The sequence below is a fragment of the Sander lucioperca genome, chromosome 1 (genome assembly GCF_008315115.2).
Source record: "Sander lucioperca isolate FBNREF2018 chromosome 1, SLUC_FBN_1.2, whole genome shotgun sequence".
In the NCBI taxonomy this organism is placed as follows: domain Eukaryota; kingdom Metazoa; phylum Chordata; class Actinopteri; order Perciformes; family Percidae; genus Sander; species Sander lucioperca.
Genome location: NC_050173.1, coordinates 48800451 through 48823309, shown reverse-complemented (window position 1 = coordinate 48823309; position 22859 = coordinate 48800451). Strand labels below are relative to the sequence as shown.

The 22859-nt window shown below is 41.1% G+C and overlaps 1 protein-coding gene across 6 annotated transcripts in view; it reads right to left on the bottom strand.

The window, feature by feature from the left end:
- Positions 1–630: 630 nt before the first annotated feature.
- The window catches only part of cyfip2 (cytoplasmic FMR1 interacting protein 2), a 29547-nt gene continuing 7318 nt past the window's right edge, over positions 631–22859 (bottom strand). Inside the window, exons 4-31 of one of the 6 annotated variants that reach the window (XM_031302519.2) lie at positions 22712–22789; positions 21718–21819; positions 21315–21496; positions 21134–21230; positions 19487–19615; positions 19218–19322; positions 19036–19124; positions 18661–18898; positions 17942–18094; positions 16704–16843; positions 16448–16595; positions 15159–15312; positions 14470–14626; positions 14286–14382; positions 14121–14197; positions 13919–14027; positions 13659–13778; positions 12999–13198; positions 10868–10955; positions 10588–10731; positions 10339–10429; positions 7480–7612; positions 5778–5851; positions 5555–5649; positions 4790–5028; positions 2736–2883; positions 2445–2638; positions 631–2386 (exon numbers count right to left, since the gene is read on the bottom strand). In XM_031302519.2, the coding sequence (XP_031158379.1) occupies positions 2471–2638; positions 2736–2883; positions 4790–5028; positions 5555–5649; positions 5778–5851; positions 7480–7612; positions 10339–10429; positions 10588–10731; positions 10868–10955; positions 12999–13198; positions 13659–13778; positions 13919–14027; positions 14121–14197; positions 14286–14382; positions 14470–14626; positions 15159–15312; positions 16448–16595; positions 16704–16843; positions 17942–18094; positions 18661–18898; positions 19036–19124; positions 19218–19322; positions 19487–19615; positions 21134–21230; positions 21315–21496; positions 21718–21819; positions 22712–22789 (3555 nt within the window). In that variant the 3' untranslated portion in view covers positions 631–2386; positions 2445–2470. Of the gene's footprint in view, positions 2639–2735; positions 2884–4789; positions 5029–5554; positions 5650–5777; positions 5852–6691; positions 7046–7479; positions 7613–10338; positions 10430–10587; positions 10732–10867; positions 10956–12998; positions 13199–13658; positions 13779–13918; positions 14028–14120; positions 14198–14285; positions 14383–14469; positions 14627–15158; positions 15313–16447; positions 16596–16703; positions 16844–17941; positions 18095–18660; positions 18899–19035; positions 19125–19217; positions 19323–19486; positions 19616–21133; positions 21231–21314; positions 21497–21717; positions 21820–22711; positions 22790–22859 lie in introns of those variants that run through there. The other 5 variants (XM_031302520.2, XM_036005107.1, XM_031302523.2 and 2 more) reach the window with 5 other exon arrangements.

Sequence of the window (22859 nt, the reverse complement as noted above, 5' to 3'; positions counted from 1 at the left end):
GCTAGCTGCCAAATCAAACTTCCCCTGTTATTTTGGTGAAAGTAACTCAAAAGGTAATGCAAAAATAGTGTAACGCATTACAATTCAGAGACAGTAATATTGTAATATAACTAATTACTCTCAAACGACAGTAACTAGTAATCTATAATGTATTACATTTTGGAAGTAACTTGCCCAACACTGCTACTGACCCAAGACATTTTTACTAAAGCCACCAACACAAAAATTAAAATAAAAAATAAATTTAAAAAAAGTAACATTTCCTAGGTATTTAAAAAGAATCAGAAAAAAAAAAATCACATTTTGTTTTATTAAACTGCTCAATTATATTTTCTGAAAAATGTATGTCCCCATATGGCCTGAATGTTTTCCTCTGTGTTGGAAAATACTAAATCCCTTCTATTTATTTAATCTGCCATGTTAAATCATAGAATTTATTTTTCTATTCTCCTCATATCATTAAATTATTTCCCTGTGTGTACATGTCAGTGGGTCAACAAACCTAGCCAGCTAATTCATGTTTCTACATGTAAGGGAAAAAGCCCCGACACACCAGAACAAACACGTACAACTTCAACACTGAAGAGGAGTAGGCTACTTAAGGTAGAACCCATTGAACACACAACTTCATTTTTTCAGTTAAACATTTTTTATTTCATGGAAATACAACATCATTTCCAATCCTTTGCAGGACCATTGTTGTACATTTTATATTCTTTTTCTCCACTTTTTGTACTTCAAAACATGGTCACTTGTACAACAATATAATAAACAAAGCCTCATGTCACAAATGGAGCCATTGATGACAATAAATTACACTTGCCATGCTAAGGTTTTGAGATGATACATTAGTTCCTTCCTTTTTACTAGATTAACCTTTAAATGAACAGTACGTCGGAGTTGAATAAATATGATAAAAAGACACTGGAGTTAAAAAAAAGAGTTTGTTCATTCAAAATGGAGCAGAAAAAGATTAGAGGGCAGTTTGGGGAGGGTTACTTCTTAATAATGCATTTGTTTTCCTTCTTATGAAAACAAAAATAGGGACACATTTTGCATATTTTGCTAACACTGCTAAATCTAAAGCAAAAGTCCAACAATAGTAAATACTGACTATATTTAGGAAACTGCCCTTTAATTAGAACTGACATTTTAGTTGATTTGTTTTTCCTCTATGTGCTGAGCTCTGCTAGACCAACATCACCCATTCACACTCTGAACAGGTTCATCTAGCACAGCACGTCTTTATACAACCTAATCCGGTTTCTTTTTCTTTTCTTTTTTTTTTTACTCTTGAAAAAGCAAACACATTCACCCAGTTGAAGATGTGTCTTTTCCAAATTGTAAATAATATCACTGTATTCATGTACAGAATATAAAAAAATCTTTCCAACAGAGACAAAAGAGAGAGAGAGAGAGAGAAAACAGTTGATAAGGTTTCCAGCCAGTAGTAGAGAGGCAAGTATACCAAGGATGTGTAAATTAAAATATTAATAATTAAAAACAAGAACAATTACAACACTCAACACTTCACTTAGTTCAACAGTGAAATTTACAGTGGAACTGGTACTGAATAAAAATGTGTCAGAAAGACGTAAGAAAACCAGATAAGGGGGGGGAGAGAAAGAAAAGCAAATCATAAATGTGATGTACCTTCATTCCTTTGAAAGCAAGCAGGTGAGAAAGTATTCAAATGCATCATGATAGACATGGTGGACCATGAACAAGGGCAGACCAGATTATTATACAAATGACTGAAATGTATCACAATAAACAGGTTTGGTAATAGAGGACACTCATAATGGTAGCACAGGTGTACTGGTGCTGCTACGGTTAGTAGCTGTAGTAGCACTTAGGAGCACCATGTTAAAAGATCCTTATAGAACTTAGAAAAATTAGTTATTTTGTTGCATTATTTAGTCTTTTATTTAAACCATGTTCGATTTACTTTTGTCTCCGCTATTGAATGCAAATTCTAAAAGGCGTTTATGAGTCCCAATGGCTGGGAACGTCAAACAAGTGGCTTCAGATTATAGGACAGAGATACTCTTTTGGCATTTGTGTCAGTGGTCCAATCCACAGGTGTGCAGCGGAAGGAATAAGAGAAGGCATGCATGAGTCTGAGTGAGAGCCACACAGATAGTAAAATAAAAAAAGACAGTGTGAATATACACTTCCGCCTCTGGCCTGGTCCACGTCGAAGGGTTAATGCTTCAAGAATTCAGAGACAGCCACATTTTTAGATAGAGGAAGAGCTTGAAAAGGATTTGTCTTTGGATTCTTAAAGCCAGTGTGGAGCCATCGTAGTAATCCATGACTCTACAAGACCAGGGAGAGGCAGAAATTAGTTTCACAGCTATGTGTGTTTTGAGTGTGTGTGTGTGTGTGTGTGTGTGTGTGTGTGTGTGTGTGTGTGTGTGTGCGTGTGCGTGTGCATGTGCGTGCGTGCACTATGTGTGAAGGGTCTTTTTCAACAGGTGGTAGCCAGGGATTGGTGTATAGGAGGCTGGAAACAGCGAACATGCTCCACAGTGGAACTGTCTGTCTCCACCGCCTTCATGTACTTGTTGAGGATGGCAAAGATCTCATTGTTGAGGATCTGATACTTCCTAATGCGGTCTGCCATTTTCTTCAGGGGCTGTCGAGGAAAACAACAGAAAGAGGAATAAGTCGGACAGTGCATGACAGGTGTGTTTATGTGTGGGAGTAAATGTAGAGGATAAAAGTATACCCACCACATTTTTGATGATCTCATCCTTGCCGTCCTGTCTTTGGACTTTGAGCAGGTGGTAGCAGAAGTCAAAGAGATCAAAACGACGCTGCTGCCCCAACAGCACGATGATGGCACAGCCGGCCCAGTTCAGCCCGTCCCCGAAGCACTGCCTACAATTAATGACATCACTAATTGAGGAATTTCAAGCAAGAATGTGGGCAATGCATTTTCAGACAGTTGAGAAAAAATGCTATCTGTGGGAGAGAAAGCTCCATTTGCAGTGAAATGTGGTTTTTTTTTTTTACTTTACTTTATACATCTATTATATACACAAAAATCTATAACACACTAAAAGACGAAAAAAAAAGCATAATAGGGGCTATTAAAGATGACATAATTAACTGTGAAACAGTATCTGGTCTCTTCTGTTCCAAGTGTACCCTATAGTGTTTGTATCAGCTGCTGACGCAAAAATATCCCTGTCTGGACTTGAATTAAAGGGTGGTCATGGATACGTGCCACAACTCCTTTATTTTATTTTATTTCTTATTTCTCACACTGAAGTAGAGCCATGTCATAAGTAGCAGCATGATATGAATGCTTTGCTTATGGCAGAAGAAGAATAAACGTCAAGGTGTACTGAAAAAGTCTGTTTCCATTAAGCTTTATCATATCTTCTCTTTCTACTAGGGCTGTCAGCATTAACGCATCGCGATGCAATTAAGGGCCGAGCATAACGCGTTCATTTTTTTTAAATCGCATTAATCGCATGCCGGCATTTATTCATTTATTTTACACTTCACTCGGCTTTGCGTCGTGCCTAACAGGCTACTATTTTGACCCTTTGCAGCACCGTTACTTATCATCAAGCTGCCACTTCCTCCTAACACATCCTGCTGCTGCAGGCTGCAGCATGATGGAGAAACACAGCAGCAATAACTCTGAATGGAGCTTTTTATTTTCCAAAACTCCCGGACGGCTCGTAGACAAGTCGAAAGCCATATGCACATTATGTAAAGCCGAATTAAAATATCACCGAAGCACGTCAAGCTTGAGCTACCACCTACGGAGCTAAGCATAGTACAGTTAACATGATGCTACCCGCTAGCATGCTACCCACTCAGGTAAAGCACTATTTTGGAGAGTGCTACTTGCCGACCTGTTGATGAAACCAAATGCCAAAAAATTACTACAGCTCTTGCGAAACGGGTGGCAACTAACTGCAGACCTGTCAGCATCATAGAGGACTCGGGTCTTAAAGACGTACTACGGTTGGCATGTTCTGACCCGTCTCAATGCCGTCGAGGGAGACAGCAGCCCCACACACAGCCTGTACGACACGGAGGAAGCAGCCACACTGGAACTGCTGCAAACGCTGTCTCATTAACCGGTGATCACTGGATGTCAGTGAGGAATCAACATTATTTAGGAGTTACTAAACACTATATTGACTCTGGTAAGGATAGGGATTTTTAGTTTTTTAGTTAGGTACTTGGAGGAATAGTGCAATAATGACAGATTCACACATTTTTCTTTTGTTTACAGTAAATAAATAATTACAAATCTTAAAATCAAGTTCATAAAGTAATTTGATTCCCAATCAAGATCCACTGGTAAGAATGGCTTTCGATTGTTAATATGTACTTAACAACTGTTCTGAAATGCAAAATAATAGAATTTTAATCATGTGATAAAATATGCGATTAATCGCGATTAACTATAGAACTTCAGCGATTAATCGCAATTAAAAAAAATTAATCGTTTGACAGCTCTACTTTCTACACATGCCAACTTTTCCACCAAGCCATGAGTACAAACTTTCACAATATTTTGTTTAGCTTTTGGCCAGATTTCTGGCATTTTGACTGAATAAACAAATCAAGCATTCAAGTTAACAAAAAAGTACACAATTCCCCCAGGAATAAAGTCAGGGTAAAATATAATTTTTTTTTTTTTTTTTTTGGATATTGGCAAACCGATACGCAAAAGAGTGTTGAGTTCCATGGTCATGTTTGGCTGCAGATGTGGTTATCCAACGTACTCCTACTGTACACAAAGCAGCCAGCTGCCACTTACTCTGCTGTGAACTCGTGTGTGCCCACAGGGATGCAGTAGACAAACTGCATGGCACTCCACAGGCGGTGGAACTCCATACACTCGTCGACATGCATCACACCGTTGGTGGGCGGGGGCCCGCGCCACACCCCGTCCTGCAGGAAGCTGCGGATGCGTGTCAGGATGACTTCAAACATGGAAAGGCCGCAGCACAGGCGCTCTTTGGTCAGCAGGTCCCCCTCACGGGCAATGGCAATTTGCTGGTGAAAAGAACAGCCGTAATACTTTATTATTCGTATTGAAATATTAAGGGAGAAACTGAACAAAAATATTGAAATAACTAGTTTTAGTTTGTTTTATCAAGTATCTATAAAGTATCAGATTGGTCATTATCTGTCTGCTTTCTTAAAGACAGAGTGATGGTAAACTAGAGCTGGGTCATATGGAGAATATCAAATATCACAATATTTTTTACCAAATACCTCGATGTCAATGTTGCTATGATATTGACAATTGGTGCTTTTACAAAATATTTACGCAATGAGATGTTTGATGAATAATAATCAGTAATGTGGATATAATGACTAAGTGAGCAAAGGCAAATAACAGAACAGCTACAACAGTCTGGTAAGTTCAGAAAATGACATCACTTTACTGCAATGTAGCCTTTAAAACCAGGAAAAGACAACAAATATGCCATATTACGATATCTAAAATTTACGACAATATCCTGCCTCAAATATTGATATAATATCAATATTCTGCCCAGGCTTGTGTTCAACTCACCTGTGGGGTTCCCAACCTCTCGATTAGAGGCACAAGATGAAGAGGGGCGTACTTGGCTTCCAGCCTTTTCATCCTGACCTCCAGACGCTCTCCCTCTAAATAACACACAAACACAAGGAAGGACATGTACATACTGTACACAAATGACAAAGAAATGGACACGCTAGGACGAGTACATCCATCTATCTGCCTTGCATTTAGTGCTTCCAACCCTTGTGTATACCTTTGATGTAGACTCTGGGCAGAATGTTCTGGAAGGGGGCGGCGTGAAGCAGGTCACACACTTCCTCCTGGGACTAAGATTCAAGCAGAACACAAGAAAGGGTCATTTTAATTCAAAGTACACCACTCACTTGGCTTTATGGACACCCTTACAGAGCATGCAGGGAGCCATGAGGTGATGTTGATTTTAAAGAACCCGCCCCAAATACTCCCAGCTGAATTCCATAACTTAGTCTGAAAATGCTACAACTAAGAATGAAAGCTTTTAAAACATATTTTACATGCTTAAAGTTATAAGAGCACTGCCATGAGCTTCATGGTGTACAAGTATTCGGATGGATTACTCAACACTATCTTCAGCTAATGTGTTTATCATGAGGCTATGTTTATCAACCATTATGACAGGCTAATTTTAGCAGGATTATACATTTGTTCTAAGTACAGCATCCCATCTAAACTGGTTTGGCAGCAATAGGTCAAGTTTACATCCATCTTAATAATCTCTAATACTTTCAGGGTTAAATGTCAGTGTGTTAGTGGTATTCCAGCTATGTGAGGTCATTCATATTTACGTAGCTAGGTGGTTGCCATAGCGATCGTTAGTCAAGACAACAAGCTAAACCAAATGCAGAGAAGCAGCATCTTGATACTAAAAGGGTGATGAATGAGAAAAGAGCCATGCAATGATTAAAAAAAGCACACACACTTACAGGTAGTCCAAACCAACATACGTATAAACACCCTATATATACACACACACACACACACACGTTAGTGCAGTCAGACAGTATAGTAAAAAAAAAAAAAGAGTGACGGCTGAGTTAGTTGTTGACAGGCATCACAAGCACCCAGAAACAGAAGAGAGTATGGAGGACGAAGTGCAGAGTTCAGCACAAGACTGTACCAACAACCAACCAGAAATGTACTATCACCTCTTCCATGGAAGACAAGGCACAACCATTCTATAATAAAGCAGCCAAATGTGGTCTTTTTCTTAAACAAATGTCTTTAAATACAAAGACTTTATTTAGGTTTTTGTGTCAAAAGAGTTATTTTCACTTGATTCCTAGTAAAATAAAAAGACAAACCAAATGGTCTCAGTGCCTTTGCTTCCATGGCTGATTGGAGGTGAAACCGTGTGTGCCAAACTAACATGGTAGAAGAAGAACCAGAAAGACAGCAGCCCAAACCAACAACAAATCAAAGAGAAAAGGACATTCCATCTCAGTGTTATTTTGGTGCCAAAGAGAAAACCTAAATCCTTACCACCTGTGGTAGTTGCCAGCGTGTAATGAAAAATTCAGAATTTCAGATTTCAGAAAAAAAAAAACACACATCAAAGATCAAACATACTTGGGGGCACTTAGACTGGGAGCCTGACAGTTTCTGTCCATCATATTTGAATAAGGATGTGAATTGACATAAAAATTAAATTTTTAAAATTTGGCAAAAACCTTCAGGCGCCCAGGTTATTGGTCACCCACACAAAAACTTGGCAGTCAAGACAGCTACACATTAGGAGACCCTGACCACACAGGGAATTAACAGTGGGAAGGTTGGGAAAGCAGAGGAATAATATGGCAAGAAAATACAGACATAAACACCATGTCAAAATGACAGAGAAAGAAGAGGAAGATAGGGTCAGGGGTAGAATCCAGTGATATGATAATTTGAAGGAAAATGAAGGTAAAATGAAATGTCTTACCAGAGCTTGCTCGATGAGCAGACAGAAGAGGATAGCATTTCCCACCTCCCTTAAGCTCTGGAACACATCTGTCTTCAGCTCAGCATACTCAATGATATCCTTGAGCTGATGGTGGAAGAACTCTAAGATACCTGGAATGGCAAAAAAGGAAAAAATACAGCCATGACACCTCGCTAAATCCACAGTTTTGTTAAAACAAAATCTATGATTGAACCACCGTTTTGATGCTACAGTCAAACGTGCAGCCAAGCAGTTGCCCTGATGAGCCACGTTTGGTCCGAGCATCAGGCCCTTAGCGCAGAGGACGGGTGGATGTGCTGCCAGTAAGATCACAGGCAGTCAGCCAGGTACAGAACATCAGTAATCTACATATTACTAAACCCTCCTCATAGGGATACAGTCAGAGATGGGAAGTAACGAAGTACAAATACTTCGTTACTGTACTCAAGTAGATTTTTCAGATATTTTTACTTTACCATTTATTTTTGTGCTGACTTTTTACTTTTACTCCTTACATTTTTAACACGAATTTCGGTACTTTCTACTCCTTACATTTTACAAAATTGGTTCGTTACTTTAGTTTCAAATAATTTCAGTGGAGTTACCGTTATTACTTTTCGCGTCATCAATACCAAATTCATTCTAATTGGATTGGAATATTTGACGCACCACTACAAGATGACTCGACAGATTCGGCGGCATTCATTCGCTGCAAATTGCGAATCATTGCGGCTTGATGGCGATAACATTAGCACATAGTAGTATGGACGGCAACATGATTGAAAATGAAGAAAACGGAGATCCCAGAGATTCGGCAGACAAGCAGCAAGACATTCCCAATCATCCATGGCCATATCTGAGAGAGATGTTTGAGATAGTATCAAGAATGACTGTAAAAGTATGGGGAACTTCTTAATTAATGTCTGTTTAGTAATTCATATTTTATCCTTTATTTTCTTTCCAGAAGCCATATTTGAGCACACACACAGTGACTGTGTCTCAAACCGCCTACCTGCACACTTCAAAACACTTAGTTTTAAGTATAAAGTGTAGATAACGCAAAAAGTCAGTGCACTGAAAGTACCCGATGAGCCCCTAAAAACAGTCTAAAAATGTCAGTGTGGAACGATGGACCCTACTCGCACTAAACGGGCGCCATCTTGACTACAAAGCGAAAGGGAGCCCCTGACCGGCAGCTGATTGGACGAACGCGTCACGTGGGTCTGGCTGCTCGAGAATTTCCAACGACTGTCATGGCGGCTCAGACGGAATACGATCTTGTATTTTACGAAAATAGTTCACCGAAACGTGTTTGTGAAAACATTTTAAGCGAGAAATAGGCCGTACAGTTGCTGAATCTGTCTTCATTTTAGATCGACAAAGGTCAGTTTAAAAGATTTTCGTCAGATTTTGAGAGGCGGCGAGCCGAGCTGGCCACTCCTCATTTGCATACAGGAAAGCGGGCTGGAAAATCGTGTTCACGTGTGTTGCGTTCATCACGTTTATCCCGCTCTTCATTTCCGGTAAGTGTTTTAACATAAGTGTTCATTTTGGGACAATGCTAACCATCGAAAGTGGGCACTACGGCAGTAAGTGGTCAGTGACCATTAGCAGTGTACTGATGGAAGTATGCGGAATGAGACACAGCCATACAGTACGTGTAGATTCCTTTAAATGTTAAGGGGAAGATTAAAAAAGAGAAACTGAATCTGTGAATTCTCACAGAATCACAACTGAATTCATATCTTTCCACTCAGTCAGAATCGTATTAACCTGGAGTCCCAGTCTCTGTCACAATAATCATATATGTGATGTTTTAGGCATATTGGCAGACATCCATTTAAAGTGTAGGCAATGGCATATAAGAGCATTTTATTTCCATGTCCACTGAAGTTTCTCAGCTTCTCTAGTAACATTAGTGTGGTCCAGGTAGCTTTGCATAAAAAATGGTTGTCATTCGCAAGGCTACTTTTACTTTTATACTTTAAGTAAATTTCCAAGCCTGTACTTGTTACTTTTACTTGAGTAAAGAAGTTAAATCAGTACTTCTACTTTTACCAGAGTATTTTTTAACACAAGTTATCTGTACTTCTACTTGAGTACGGGAAGTGAGTACTTTTGCCATCTCTGGATACAGTAGGCTATGCCATCTGACTGGCCTCTAATCTGCTAAACAGCTCACATTCATGTCAGGAACTACAGTTGAGTAGGAGAAGGAAGTTGGCAGAAAAGGTAAGCATCTTCTACACTTTAAATGGGACACTTTTGTATGCCTTGACTACATTTTAAAGCATTGCTGTCCTTAAATTTATTTCTGTATTGGATAATTTATAACTTTGAGTGTATATTTATTTTATTTAGTTATATTATACCCCCTATCCAACACTTGTTTACCACTGTAGCAGAGTTGCTATTTTCCTCACTGCTGGCTGTTGATGTAGGGTTGTTTTATGTTGTCAGCCTTTTCTTCTGCTGGCTATGTGCTGCAAATGTTTTACTGCTGCTCCAAGTAATATCTTATTCCAGTAATGTTTCCAAGCCCTGACTGCACTCAAAGAGGTACTGAAGCATGTGCACAAAGTGGTTAGCAAGGAGTAGGAAAATGGGAACGGAACTGCATTGAAGTGCAAAAAACTGAATAAAAACAGATCCAACTGCCCAATAATACTGACTCAAGTAAGCTTTCGCTTTCAGATACATTTGTAAATGCATTTCTGTCTCCACTCTTCTATGCATCTACATGTTATAAGTATAACTAAATACAGCTTTAATGGCATAAAAATTGATGTTATAAATTCTACAGATATAACCCCACATGCACTGTGTAACAGTGTAACAGTGGGGACTGTAAGGTCACCTGGAGAGCCGTACTCATGGCGTGGTAGGCGGCAGATCTTGGGCATGACTTCTATCAGTGTTTTTACGTACTGCAGGATGGTGCCCTGTAACTGCAAAGTGACAACATGGAAGATAGATAGAACGTAGCAGGCAAAGGGAAGAGAGGGCACAAAGAGAGAACAAAACAAAAAACATCACTGTAAGGATTCAGCACACTAAGAAAGAAAATGTGTTTTTAGGGATGCGATGGAAAATGAAGATAAAATACCAGGCTCTTGACAATCTTTAGCAGCTCCTCCATCACTACAGCAATGCCTTGGTAACCAAGGAGACGGCAGATGGTCTTAAAGTGGGGCGGGCCAACAAAGTTTCTGTAGGAGCTGTATATGTGGGAGTAGGCAATATTCAGAGGCTGAGAAGAGAGGAGGAAACAGAAGCTGGGTTAATCAATAGAGCAATAGGAAGACAGCTTTCCTTTACACATGCTGCAACAAGACTAGGAAAATCTTTTCTGTGATATCAAATTCAAGTCATCAGTGGCACCGTACCTTGGACCCATACAGGTAGTAAGGCTGCACGTTGGCTGGCTTGTCCCTTTGAGGCTCCTGGGTGAAGGGAATGGCTGTACGTACAAAGCTGTAGAGAAATCAATGTTTAAAACCCAAAGAGAAAATAACAGCTTTTAAAACACGTATCACTACAAACATACACCAACAAACTGACAGGGCTGGGACCATGTGCTTTTGTCCCGATTCGATTCTTTCATGACACATGGGGGTCGATTCGATTTTCATTTATTGCGATTCTAGGAGTATTGCGATTCGACAGTATTGAGTATTGCGAGAAGAATGCACATCACATGTCAGATAGTCAGTCTGACATTTATTTACTTTGTAAAGAAGTACATAACATGGATTTTCTGCTTTCAGTCTGTTGTTCTGGAAACGGATATGATGTAGTCGCTGTCAGGGTTATCATATAAAACAGAAAATATTTAGGTGAATCATTGGTTAAAAAAAAGAAATAGATAAAAAAATATTGATTCTAGGGAAAATAATCAATTGTTGCAAAAAGAAATCACAATACATACATTTTTTGATTTCCCCCCCACCCCTCCAAACTCAGGGTTGTTCCTGCATAGAGACAGGGCCGTGCTGCCATCTATCAGTATTACATTGAGACAGTTTCATAACCTGTAAAAACGTCTCGTAGTAGCGTTAAAGTGCCCATATTATGAAAAAATCACTTTTTCTGGGATTTGGGGTGTTATGTTGTGTCTCTGGTGCTTCCACACACATACAAACTTTGAAAAAAATCCATCCATGCTGTTTAGAGTGAGATACGGTTTCTGAATGTGTCCTGTCTTCAGTCTCTGGGTGAGCTGTTCAAAATCAGCACAGCTTGTGACGTCACAAGCCGAAAAAAGGCAGGCTAAACGCAACCATTAGCTCGTAGCGTTAGCATGCTAACGCTAATGCTAACGCTAGCATGCTAACGCTAGCATGCTACCTCATTCTCAATAGCAAAGCACTGCTACAACACACACAAGTTCACCATAATCTACAAAAGAACTACTTCCATGTGTGCCCTCATTTAGAAGTCTCCCAGCTAATCCTGCCTTGTAACTGACCGAAGTTGTAGAAACAGCCTTTCTTTTACTGTCTATGGAGCTAGCTAGCTGACATGATCTACATCTGAGCTACTGGGCATGTGCAGTGCAATCAAAGATAGTACAGAAGAAGAAGAAGAAAAGAGGTCTCACTCTGTAGCTAAAACAGAGACCAGCTGAAAAGAGGATCTGCAGCAGTGAGAGAGAGCACTGCAGTACAACACAAATATGGTGTTTTTTGAAAATTAAACCATGTAAACCTATTCTGGTACAACCTTAAAATACAATTATGAACCGGAAAATGAGCATAATATGGCTGCTTTAAATACTTTTTACCGTGTTTTGGTACAGTTTGTTTTAACACCTGATGCGAGCCGTACGTTAGTACGTAAGCTGCAGAGACGTCGTCCCGCTCCGCCTCTCTGCTGAGCCCCGTTCACGTAACAGCAGCAGTTAAACTGTATTTCACACCATGATGGTTACATAATTACATTGAATCCGCGATTCACATGCCTGCCAACAGTAGGGGCGGTCCGTTACACTACTGTAGACCTATAGGCTATTCAACATCACTGACAATTTATTTATCAATATTTCAAATTAGAAAACATTACACTTCATAATGTTTTGTATTCATAACACTATTGTATTATTGTACAAATTAAGCTACAACAGTAATAGCAGTTACCTTATGTAAGTCACTCCTACATTTTTCAACTGAGGAGCAAAACATGCTCCTTGGGAAAAAGATACGGTTGTGGCCTGTTCATACTGATCAAATGAACTGGACTTTGTGGTCAATTGTAGTTGGATGCAAAAGCCCCCCTTCTCTTAATGCATTATATTCCATTATATTTAAAATTCTGAATTGTTACCTGCAGAATTTTTGTATTTTCCTTGCGATAAATTAAGATGTTTTCACCATAAATCTGTCCCTGTAAATGTATTTGAATGCAGGAAATTAAGTTTTTAATGCTGAAAATTTCCTGGGGGAGGACCCCCAGACCCCCGCTTCATATCTGTCCCCCCCAAAGGCACCTTCTGAGCCATGAAAAACTCTACAAACTGACCGGTTTGTTGATCCATTGTAGCAGTAGTTGGGGAGGAAATCGAAGTTGAGCTCCCAGAAGACGTGGAGCGTGATTCGTCCGTAGGGAGCGGAGACGTTGTGGTTGGCCTCGCGGAACATGGCGTCGAAGCTGTCCAGGGTCAGGTGCTTACACAGGAGCCGGTGGGTTAGTCTGTTGATCTCCAGCAGCCACTCCAACTCCTGTCGACGAGGGAGACAGGAAGTGCATGAGAACATAGTCTCTCTGCCAGACCTTCCTCCACAGCGTTGCGCAGGAGGGTCTGGCTAGTCCACACAGCATTCCGGGATGGGAGGAAAACGTGCTCTGGTTTATTGGCATTTCTTTAAACCAATCACAATCGTCTGTAGGGAGTTGGGTTGGGAACCCATACGGACCAAAGTATGGTGGTGGACTGGTAGCTGGAGAGGTGCCAGTTCACCTCCTGGCCACTGCCAAGGTGCTCTGGAGCAAAGCACTGAACCCCCAACTGCAGCCCCCTCACTCTGACATCTCTCCATTAGTGCATGTAGAGGTATTGAGCATGTGTGTGTAATTCAGACCTGTGTGTAATGTGTATTCTAACAACAGAGTGAAATCGTCGATATAGACTAGTGAGAACACAAAGTTGATTAGATGTTAGTTTGTGGTGTGTGATTTTACCACTATGGAGGTGAGGTCCTCACTCTCAAAGCGGCTGATGGCGTGGTCCATAGACTTGTACATGGCTGCTGAGATCCTCTGGGTGATCAGACGGTTCAGGTCAATAGAGCGACCCAGCAGCTGCAAGACACCGGAGGAATGGTTAACAAATACGGTACAACACACTGGCTGTCGGTCTGTATCCATACATATATGGAGTAGAACAGAAACAATGACGCCCTAGATGAGCCATAGAGGACTGCATTCCATGTGCCCAGTACCTGTACGTGTCTCTGTTTGAGCAGCGTCTCGTAGCGGTTTGATGGAGGGTATGGGATGATCACGCCATAGTTTTTACACTCTGCTCTGAAGCGCTTGTCTAGGAGGACGCTGTGAAACACATGTGATTTAGTCGATGAACTTTGCAGAGACAATGTCTGCCAGTAGCTCCAAGCGTATACAGAGGAAAGTCACTTCTCCTACCTTCCAGCCATTGCTTTGTAGTAGGCAAATATCTGATCTGCTAACTTGTAGACGAACTGATCGAAGCAGAGGTTAACCTGAGGATAAGAAAAACTGTTTTTAAAGAGCAACACCGAGGTAAAGATCGCTGCAAATGTATTCAAGCAATGGCCGTAAGATTTTTACCTCAGCCTCGATTTCATCATAAAGGAACTGCTTCTTGAACTTAGTGAGAGCGTAGTAGCCACTGTCGTTGTACAAGTCTAGAGGATACAGCACGTATCTGGAGGAGGGAGAATTGTAGTTACAATGCAGTCTGTTTTCTCAAGGTACAAACATAATGTGTTTGTCAATGGAAGTTTTGTCTTACTCCATCATGGAGGGCTCCTTGGTCTCCAGGATGTGGTCGGTGAGGATCCAGGGCATGGACATCTCAATGGGGAACTGGATTCTGCGACCCATGGTCAGCTCCAGGAAGAACTCTCGGAACCACAGCTGGGACAGGTCACAGCACTGCTGCAGGGCCTCTGGGCGGAGGAAGGACGCAAGCAGGGTACAGAAAATGAAGGAATTACCTTTAAAATGGTTCTAATCTGTGTTGATTGGCTGAGTCTTTTGCATGACTTCCTGTACTGAATGTGGATTCTGTTGATGTGTAACTGTAATAATGTCTTGCTGCTTCATGTCGCTCTGCATGGCTTCTTGAGAAAGCTTCTTTTGTTGCTCTAGATGTCTTTATGTTGTCTGATTGACTTCTGTCTGTACATTTTAACCTGTACTAATGCCTTGCTGTTTACTGTTGATCCAGTCTTAAAACATCTGGCCAAAGGACTACAGTTGAAAATTAGCCGGCTGGCTAACATCTGGAACATTTACAATAATGTTGATTAATGTGCGTTGTCCTTTATAAATAAAATAAATTAAATGTTCGCAGATCTACAGGTAATTGTAACTCATTTGAAAACGCATCAGGTAATTTGTACAAGAGCTGCTTCAATTATACAGTTTTTGTCATTTCAGTTTGTTTGCAATTGCAATATTCTGAGACTTTGTAGTCACCGCTGAAGTTGAGCAGGTGTGTGAAGAAGAAGGATTGCTTGTGGAAGTCTTCTATGGCCACCACTATGGGTCCATCCAGACTGCTGCGGAGAGTCTTCTTCGAGCCACTCTTATCTGCTATCAATGACTCCAGCATGGTGCGCACCATGTACAGCTGCGGATGGAAGACAAAGGTACAAAGATAAAAACCACAGTTTTAGGAGGCAAATGAAATGAACCATTACTCATCATTTGCCACCTCATTATTTAGCATGGCTGCCATTTTCTGATTATCCTTTGCATGTAGCATGGAGTTGATTCAAGTGAAAAAATAAGAACTATTTGGGAGGAAAATAAATGTGAAGTCAGAAGATATGTGAACATTAGAACCCTTGTGATTCCAGTTCAGACCAGATGGGGATGTTTTCAGTCAAACATTTTGTTTCAGTCAGATATAAGCACATCGTGAAAGGCTGTGACATATCCTGAAAGTCACTCAGAGTGAAAATATCAGTACAAAACTGCACTTTAAAATGTAACGGTCATTCTTTTTTTTAGTGCTGCCTTTTATATTCAACTTAATGTTCAATTTGTTCAATAAAAGAATGTTATTAATAATTATTAATTGTTAAATTATTTCCTTTCATTTGTTTTAAAGCCAACAAGCAATTTGTTGTATTTTAGCAGGGGGTCCGGGACCCGTGGGGGTCAGGGGGGCCACCAAAGTATTGTAAAGGTTTTTCAAAAATGAAAATGTCTCAACATGAATCCAACATATTAACAAATATAAATCAGCCTGTTTGTGAAAAAAACATTGATGATGGTTTACTGGCCTATAGGTAAGGTAGTCACTAAGGATACAGGTAATCCTAAGGATTTACTGTTCCACAGGTATGTTTACTGTAACATTAGAACATTATTCATGCCAACAATTATTATTTTAATAGCTTATATTATTGTTTGCACTAAAAAGGTATAAGGCTTTAGGTCACCCTACACGTTTATTGTAGGCCCAGTTATTATGCAACGTAATTTTATACAATATATGTAGTAGGGGGTCCATGATCTCTCTCTCTTTCAGTCAAGGGGTCCTTGACTTGAAGACCACTGTTTTAGCAGAATACTGAAAGCAGCAGAAATGCAGAACTGAGTACACTTTAATATCTGTTTATTTATCGCAAGTAATATCGTTAGCGGGATATTCAACAATGTTATCGCATATTGCATATTTTCCTCATATGGTGCAGCTCTAACCAACAGCATTCTGTTGGCTTCTTTCCTCAAGCAGCCTGATCTATTTCCTGTCTTACCTGTGTGCTGGAGGGTCCTACAGCCCTGCGTGGCACTTTGATGTCGAATCCACCTTTTGGGTCCTTCTCCCCCCTCAGGCACGGGTCATTTGGAGGTTCCCTCGCACCATCCCAGTCACAGACTGTCTTTCGGATGGCCTGAAGAACACTACAGATGAAGAAAACAGGATTAGAGAAGTGCGTGAGCTCTTTAAGACAAGAGCCACGAGATTACGTTTAAAGTACATTTGATCAGATCATCATTGTGCGTGCATACCTAATGAGGACGTTCTTCTTCTTGCGTACAGCCTGGCGCAGAGGCTCTCGGAGGGTCATCTGGGCAAAGTCCTGCAGCGCTGCGTAGATGGTATTCCTGATGGCCTGGTTAAACACTGACTCCATTCGGCCCATCAGAACCTACACAGGTCATTACACAGCACCGTGATCAGCACTGACATCTTGGTCATAATGGCTACTGGCCATCAGCTCTGGGAAATACACTTATTCACTTTCTGAAAGAGAGTTAGATGAGAAGCCCAATACCACTTATGCTCATATGTGTCTATTAAAGATGCCCTCCAGACACGTTTTAGGACATAAAACCACTCAGCTCTGAATAATAATTTGTGTCTGATATGTTTTTTCCACAAACGGTTCAATTACTTAATTAAAAGCACACTATGCAAGATCTGTACCTTAATATAACAGCTTCAAAGTCATTTCGATGGTAAACGAACTCGTAGTAGGGGGAATCATCCCGATAGCAAAGCAGGGGGGGACGCTGCTGGCAAAACCAGCAATGCAGGTTTGAGAGGTGGCGCCCCGCCAAATCTCACGAGAACCACGACGTCACATACATCAACAACATATAAGAAGCAGCCTCTATGGAAGACACTAGCACGCATTTCAGACGTGAATCATGGCAGAGTCGACGAAGAAAACGAAGAAAACAAAGAAAGCGTGGTCGGAAGAGTCAAGGAAAAGAAAACGAGAAACTGACCACGTGAGGAACTGGACAAGAGTCCCACTCGGTCAGGCTTTCACTCGTTGGCGAAAAAATGGAAACTACATAGTATGCCTTTAAAAATGCTTCCATATACATACCTATATTACATTTACTCCTTCTCCCTCGCTGAAAAATCTAAAAACTAAGAATAGATACACTCCCCCCCCCCCGTTCCCAGTCTTTATGCTAAGCTAAGCTATCCGTCTTCTGGCTCTAGCTTCATATTTAGCGGACACGTATAAGAGCAGAACTGATCTTCTCATCTAACTCTCAGCTAGAAATAAAATGTAACAAAATGTCGAACTATTTCTTTAAGGTTAACAATGGATGACATTAAAAAATGGTTAGTGGATAATTTCTCATGTTTGATACAATTTTCTGACTAAATAAGCTTATCTACTCATATCTACTCATCTATGCACAAGTTTTAAAAATGTCCTTCCACCACCAGCTGTTGGGAGCATCAACACGAAGCTACTCAACACCTGTCAGGGCTACCAGTGTTTTACCTGCAGCCCTTTGATCATGGCAATGACTTCCACCAGGGCAAATTTCTCCTCACTGGTGTAATTGTATCGCGTGGCTCGTTCGTACTCCTCCGCTGTGCCTGGACAGTCCTTGTTACAGAATTTATCCGTGGGATGGACCAGCTTCCACGAGTACTGAAAGAGACAAGGAGAGCTATAAATAGATCAAAGCTACAACAATCGATGACAAAACCACTAACTTTTCATACCTAAGCCCACGCATATTGCCTGTTGCACAAGCATTTTTCCACACACAAACACAATCAACCCAGGTTCTCCCCCAGAAAAGTTGTTTAGACGGGTGGCAAGTGTCTTTTTTTAAAGAGGGCCTGGCTTGGCCCAGTTCCAGACTGATGGCAGCATTGATAGAGTAGAGCCCAATAGTTTCTGTAATAACAGAATCATGGACGGAATTGCGAAATTGAGAATTTAAAAAATCTAAACAGATTCCATAGGGCCCTACATTAAGTCTCAGCTTGAAGCTAACTGGAAATTTAAAAAAACATGACTACGTCTAAGTTTCCAACCAAGCCGCCCCACAGTAACTGTAGTTTAAAAAACGTCTTAAAAATACATTAAAAAACTATTCCCAGTGGCTTAGGCCTGGGGGGGGGGGAGGGGGGGGGGGGCAACTTAGGCCCGGTGGGCCACCAGGCTTGCAATACACTGGGGGAAACACAGCAACCCTTTGCTTTACTCACAACTTCCATGACGTGCGTGCTCCACTTGGACAGCAGCTGCAGACCCCTGAGAGCGAGGTCGAACAGCTCTCGGTACTCCTCGTCCGACTTCTGGCTGTCCAGGCCCGAGCCCGTCACCACTTCGCTGTTGCTGTAGCGTGCCAGCTCCGAGATGAAGCGGATGTGGTCCTCCCTGATCTGCACCATCTGCTCGCACAGGTTGTACTGTGGCGAGATGCTGCTCTGGGTGCACGTCCACCTGGGCACAAAATGGAGAAGATGGTAGGGTTGGGGGTGGGCGATAGCAGATGGCATGGCGGTCAAGAATTGCTGCTTTTGTGCTTGAGAGCATTTCTGTGCACGAGGGTTTATAGATGTCTAGACAGGTCCCCTTACTTGGACTTGTTTTCTTCGTAGTGGGCACTTGTCTCAATGTAGCGCGACAACTCTATCTGCATGTCTCCAAAGAGTGGCACCACTTGAAGCTGAAAAACACAGGGAAAAAATGTCTCACTATCACGTCATGCACACAAATACAACTCTGGATAAAAGAGATGCCAAGAAAGCAATAGCCTTACTTTGAAGAACTTGTCAATCTTGCTCAGGTTGATCCTCTTTTTGGCATCGAGTTTATAGATATTACTGACGTTCCCATCCATCAGGTACAGACCAAAGCCCATCACCTGACCGGGCACACACACACGCGCACGTGCACGCACACGCACACACACACACACACACACACACACACAGTGGTGGTTTGTTTTACATCCGCAAAGGACATTTAGCCAGCTAAAGAGCACGCTATTGACTGATACAGGTGGGCAGCAGGTAAGGATGTGTGTACCTTAAGCAGCATGTGTTTCTCACTGGGTGTCAAATACATCTTGTTCTCATAATAGTCTACACAGATGTTGACAATGTCTGCCAAAAGCTCCTCGTAGCCGGGAATCACCTCCAACTGTTGGTGCAGGCACTACAGAAACAGAACAACAGGTCATCTTCACATACAGTAATTTACATGCAAATGCCAGAAAGGCATTTTATTCTACCCTGCAAATAGACATAAATACACATAAATACTGACATTGACAACACTGCATGAAAAGCTTGAAACTCAAAAAGAAGCAATCAGAAAAAAAAAATTCATTATGTGTCGAATGGGCTTTCTATGGGCCTTTTAGTCATTCAAAATGCTGAATTTATAATGGACCATGCAATATTTGATGTTATGTTTATGTTATTATGTTCGGCACTGAACTGGTTAGTGTCTGTCATTGGACTGATTTATTTATATCTTACTTTAATATCAATATCTGACTGTAAAGAGCAAATATGTAAGTTGAATACAGGTTGTTCAGCAGAACAGATGTTAATGTTTAGGTTAATAGCTAAAATTGCTCCGTAAGACACTTTTATTCAGACTGCACAACCTCACGTCACTTGTACAAATGTGAGTCATTTATCCGCTCATCTTGCTAGCCTTGAGTCATTTCCGTTTAGAATGATGCAGTAATTGTTATATTACCTGCCTTTTGTTCAAATCTAGAAAGAGGCTGGTCGCTGCCACTTTTGTCTGTACTTGACTATGGTGATGTTTTATACATGCATGCTTCATCTCAAAGTTTCCATGCACTGGACACTGTATACCATGGATCTCTGAGGTTCATCACTGGTATGAAAGCCCTCACTCACCATTGTGAACTGTATGAACGTGTTGGATGGCCTTCTTTATCAACACGGAGACTTCAACACTGGCATACCTTTATATACAAGGCTATTTTAGGACTCCTTCCATCCTACCTTCTGACCTATATCAGTGTAAATAGTACCGGGACTTACAATCTTCGTTCCCAGGATCTTTTCCTTCTGTCTGTTCCAAAGGTTAGAACTGAGTGGGGGAAAAGGCCTTTAAGTTTGCTGCTCCCTCTACATGGAACAAGTTACAGAAATCCATGAAACTTACTGAGCTGATCTCATTGGTGGCTGTTAAGAGGATGTTGATTGACTTGGAGGCAGCCACATCTGGCAGCAGATGTTTTGCCTGATGTGTTTAGGATTCTGGTCGACTTAGAGGGATTTGCTGTTTCAGTTGTTTTATGTTTTTAGTGTTTTTGTGTATTTTGTGTTTGTATGTGTGTGTGTGTGTGTGTGTGTGTGTGTGTGTGTGTGTGTGTGTGTGGTTGTACTGCTGCCTGTCTTGGCCAGGACACTCTTGAAAATGAGATTTTTAATCTCAATGAGTCTCTTCCTGGTTAAATAAAGGTAAAAAAAAAATAATAAAAACTAAATATGTGCAGGTACCTTTTAATCAAAGGCCTTTTTTTCTACAAAGATACACTGAAAAAGCAGCCTTGAATCATTTTACAAATGCAGTACATCCTACAAAAACTATTAAATTCAGTTAGTAAAGCTTCCTCCATGTCCTTACAATCCATAGTTAGACATTTTTACACCACTCGCTGTAAAGACAGTCTAGAGTCTGCACACCAACCTGAGTGATCCTGTTGTGGTTGGCTAAAAACATTGAGAGGTTCTGAGACTCCTGGATGGACTGAGGGTCAGCCATCTTCCTCAAGAATTGAGCTGCCCTGGAGGCAGAGGAGGAGAGAAATGTTACCTTGGCTCTAACTAGACTAATCTACATTAGGATTCCTTCATTTATGGTTCACTACCTTTTGTAGGCAGAGTGATCGTTCTTAACGCTACACTTCATGTTCTTCAGTTCGTCCAGCACTGCAAACATGTTAATAAATTTGCCCAGAGTGAGCAGGTAGGCCTCAGACACAAAGTCCTTCCTTCTCTCGGCGTGACACAGACGCTTCACTTCGCTACAGAAACGTTCTATGGCTTTCCGCTGTAAAGACAAAGAAATCAGGATATATGGAATGTTTAGAATAAGTTACAAAAACACAACTTTCTGTGTCCAAAAAGACACCAAACATGCAGTCTGAAATGAAAATGTACTTCATTATATGAGCCCAATTGCAGGGTTTTGCCTAGGCATGTCTCGCTTGACCTTTTCAGGTTCAGTTGATCAAAAAATATAAAAGACACTGTCATGCAGCCGAGTTTTACCTGGAAGTACATGAACTTCATGAGCTTGGTCACTTCAGGTTCTAACACCTCCACCGTTTTCTCATAGATCTCCACTCTGTTGGGCTGCTCATTGCATTTCACCTAGCAAACACAAGAGGGTGGCATTGTACAGCTTGATTTTCCAGCAGCAGCAGTAGTACAGTGTTTGGTTCAGCTAGTTCATGCAACATTATAGTTTGTTTGCAGGTAGTCTGGCTTTGCCACGGTCTGGCTACTCCACATAGCATTTGGGATGGGAAGAAAACGTGCTCTGGTTTAAAAGGCATTTCTTTGAACCAATAAGAATCATCATGGGCGGTGCTAAACTACGCACAGAGCAGCTACAAAATATTCCTGCGAGAGAAAACTCAGATTGGATAGATAGTCTAGCTAGCTGTCTGGATTTACCCTGCAGAGATCTGAGGAGCAGTTAACCATAGTCCTCACAAATCCACCAAATTTATAATTCCAACACAAGGAAAGCGGAAGGAGACAGAAAAGACATGCATCCGGCGGAATTTCCTGCAGCACCGGAGCAATCCCAGAAGTGGAACATGAAGGATATAGACTAGTTTGCAGGTAAACGTGATTCATATGGCATTTTTTTCTCTTATATGTTTCCCACCATCAAGGTTTCCTATTTTCATGTATGTATAAGCTGCAATTGTCCACTTTGGGGAAATCATATTATGAGCAATAATGAAGTCACCCAGTAAAGCAAGCTAATCTTAAATCTTTAATCTTTATCTTAAGTGCAGGAAAACCGCTGACAGCTTCTTATTCGGTGGCCGAATGACGTCCGGTTTGGTACGAGAACAGCCACATTTCGTGTTCAACCTGTGCCACAGTTGCACGATTCCATGAGGTTTGTCTGTGTTTTCAGGGTGCCAAGTGATAAGGAACTTGCAGGTTGAACTCTGTGTGTGTGTGTGTGTGTGTGTGTGTGTGTGTGTGTGTGTGTGTGTGTGTGTGTGTGTGTGTGTGTGTGCGTTACCTGGGGAATGGCTCTGGAGCAGCTTCTCCAAGTGTAAAGCATCACAGCATACTCATGTCCTTCCTCCAGCATCTCATTCTGCAAAAGGACAAAATACAACAAAGACATCATTCATTCTTAATGCAGTTACAGCAAATATGTAACTGGC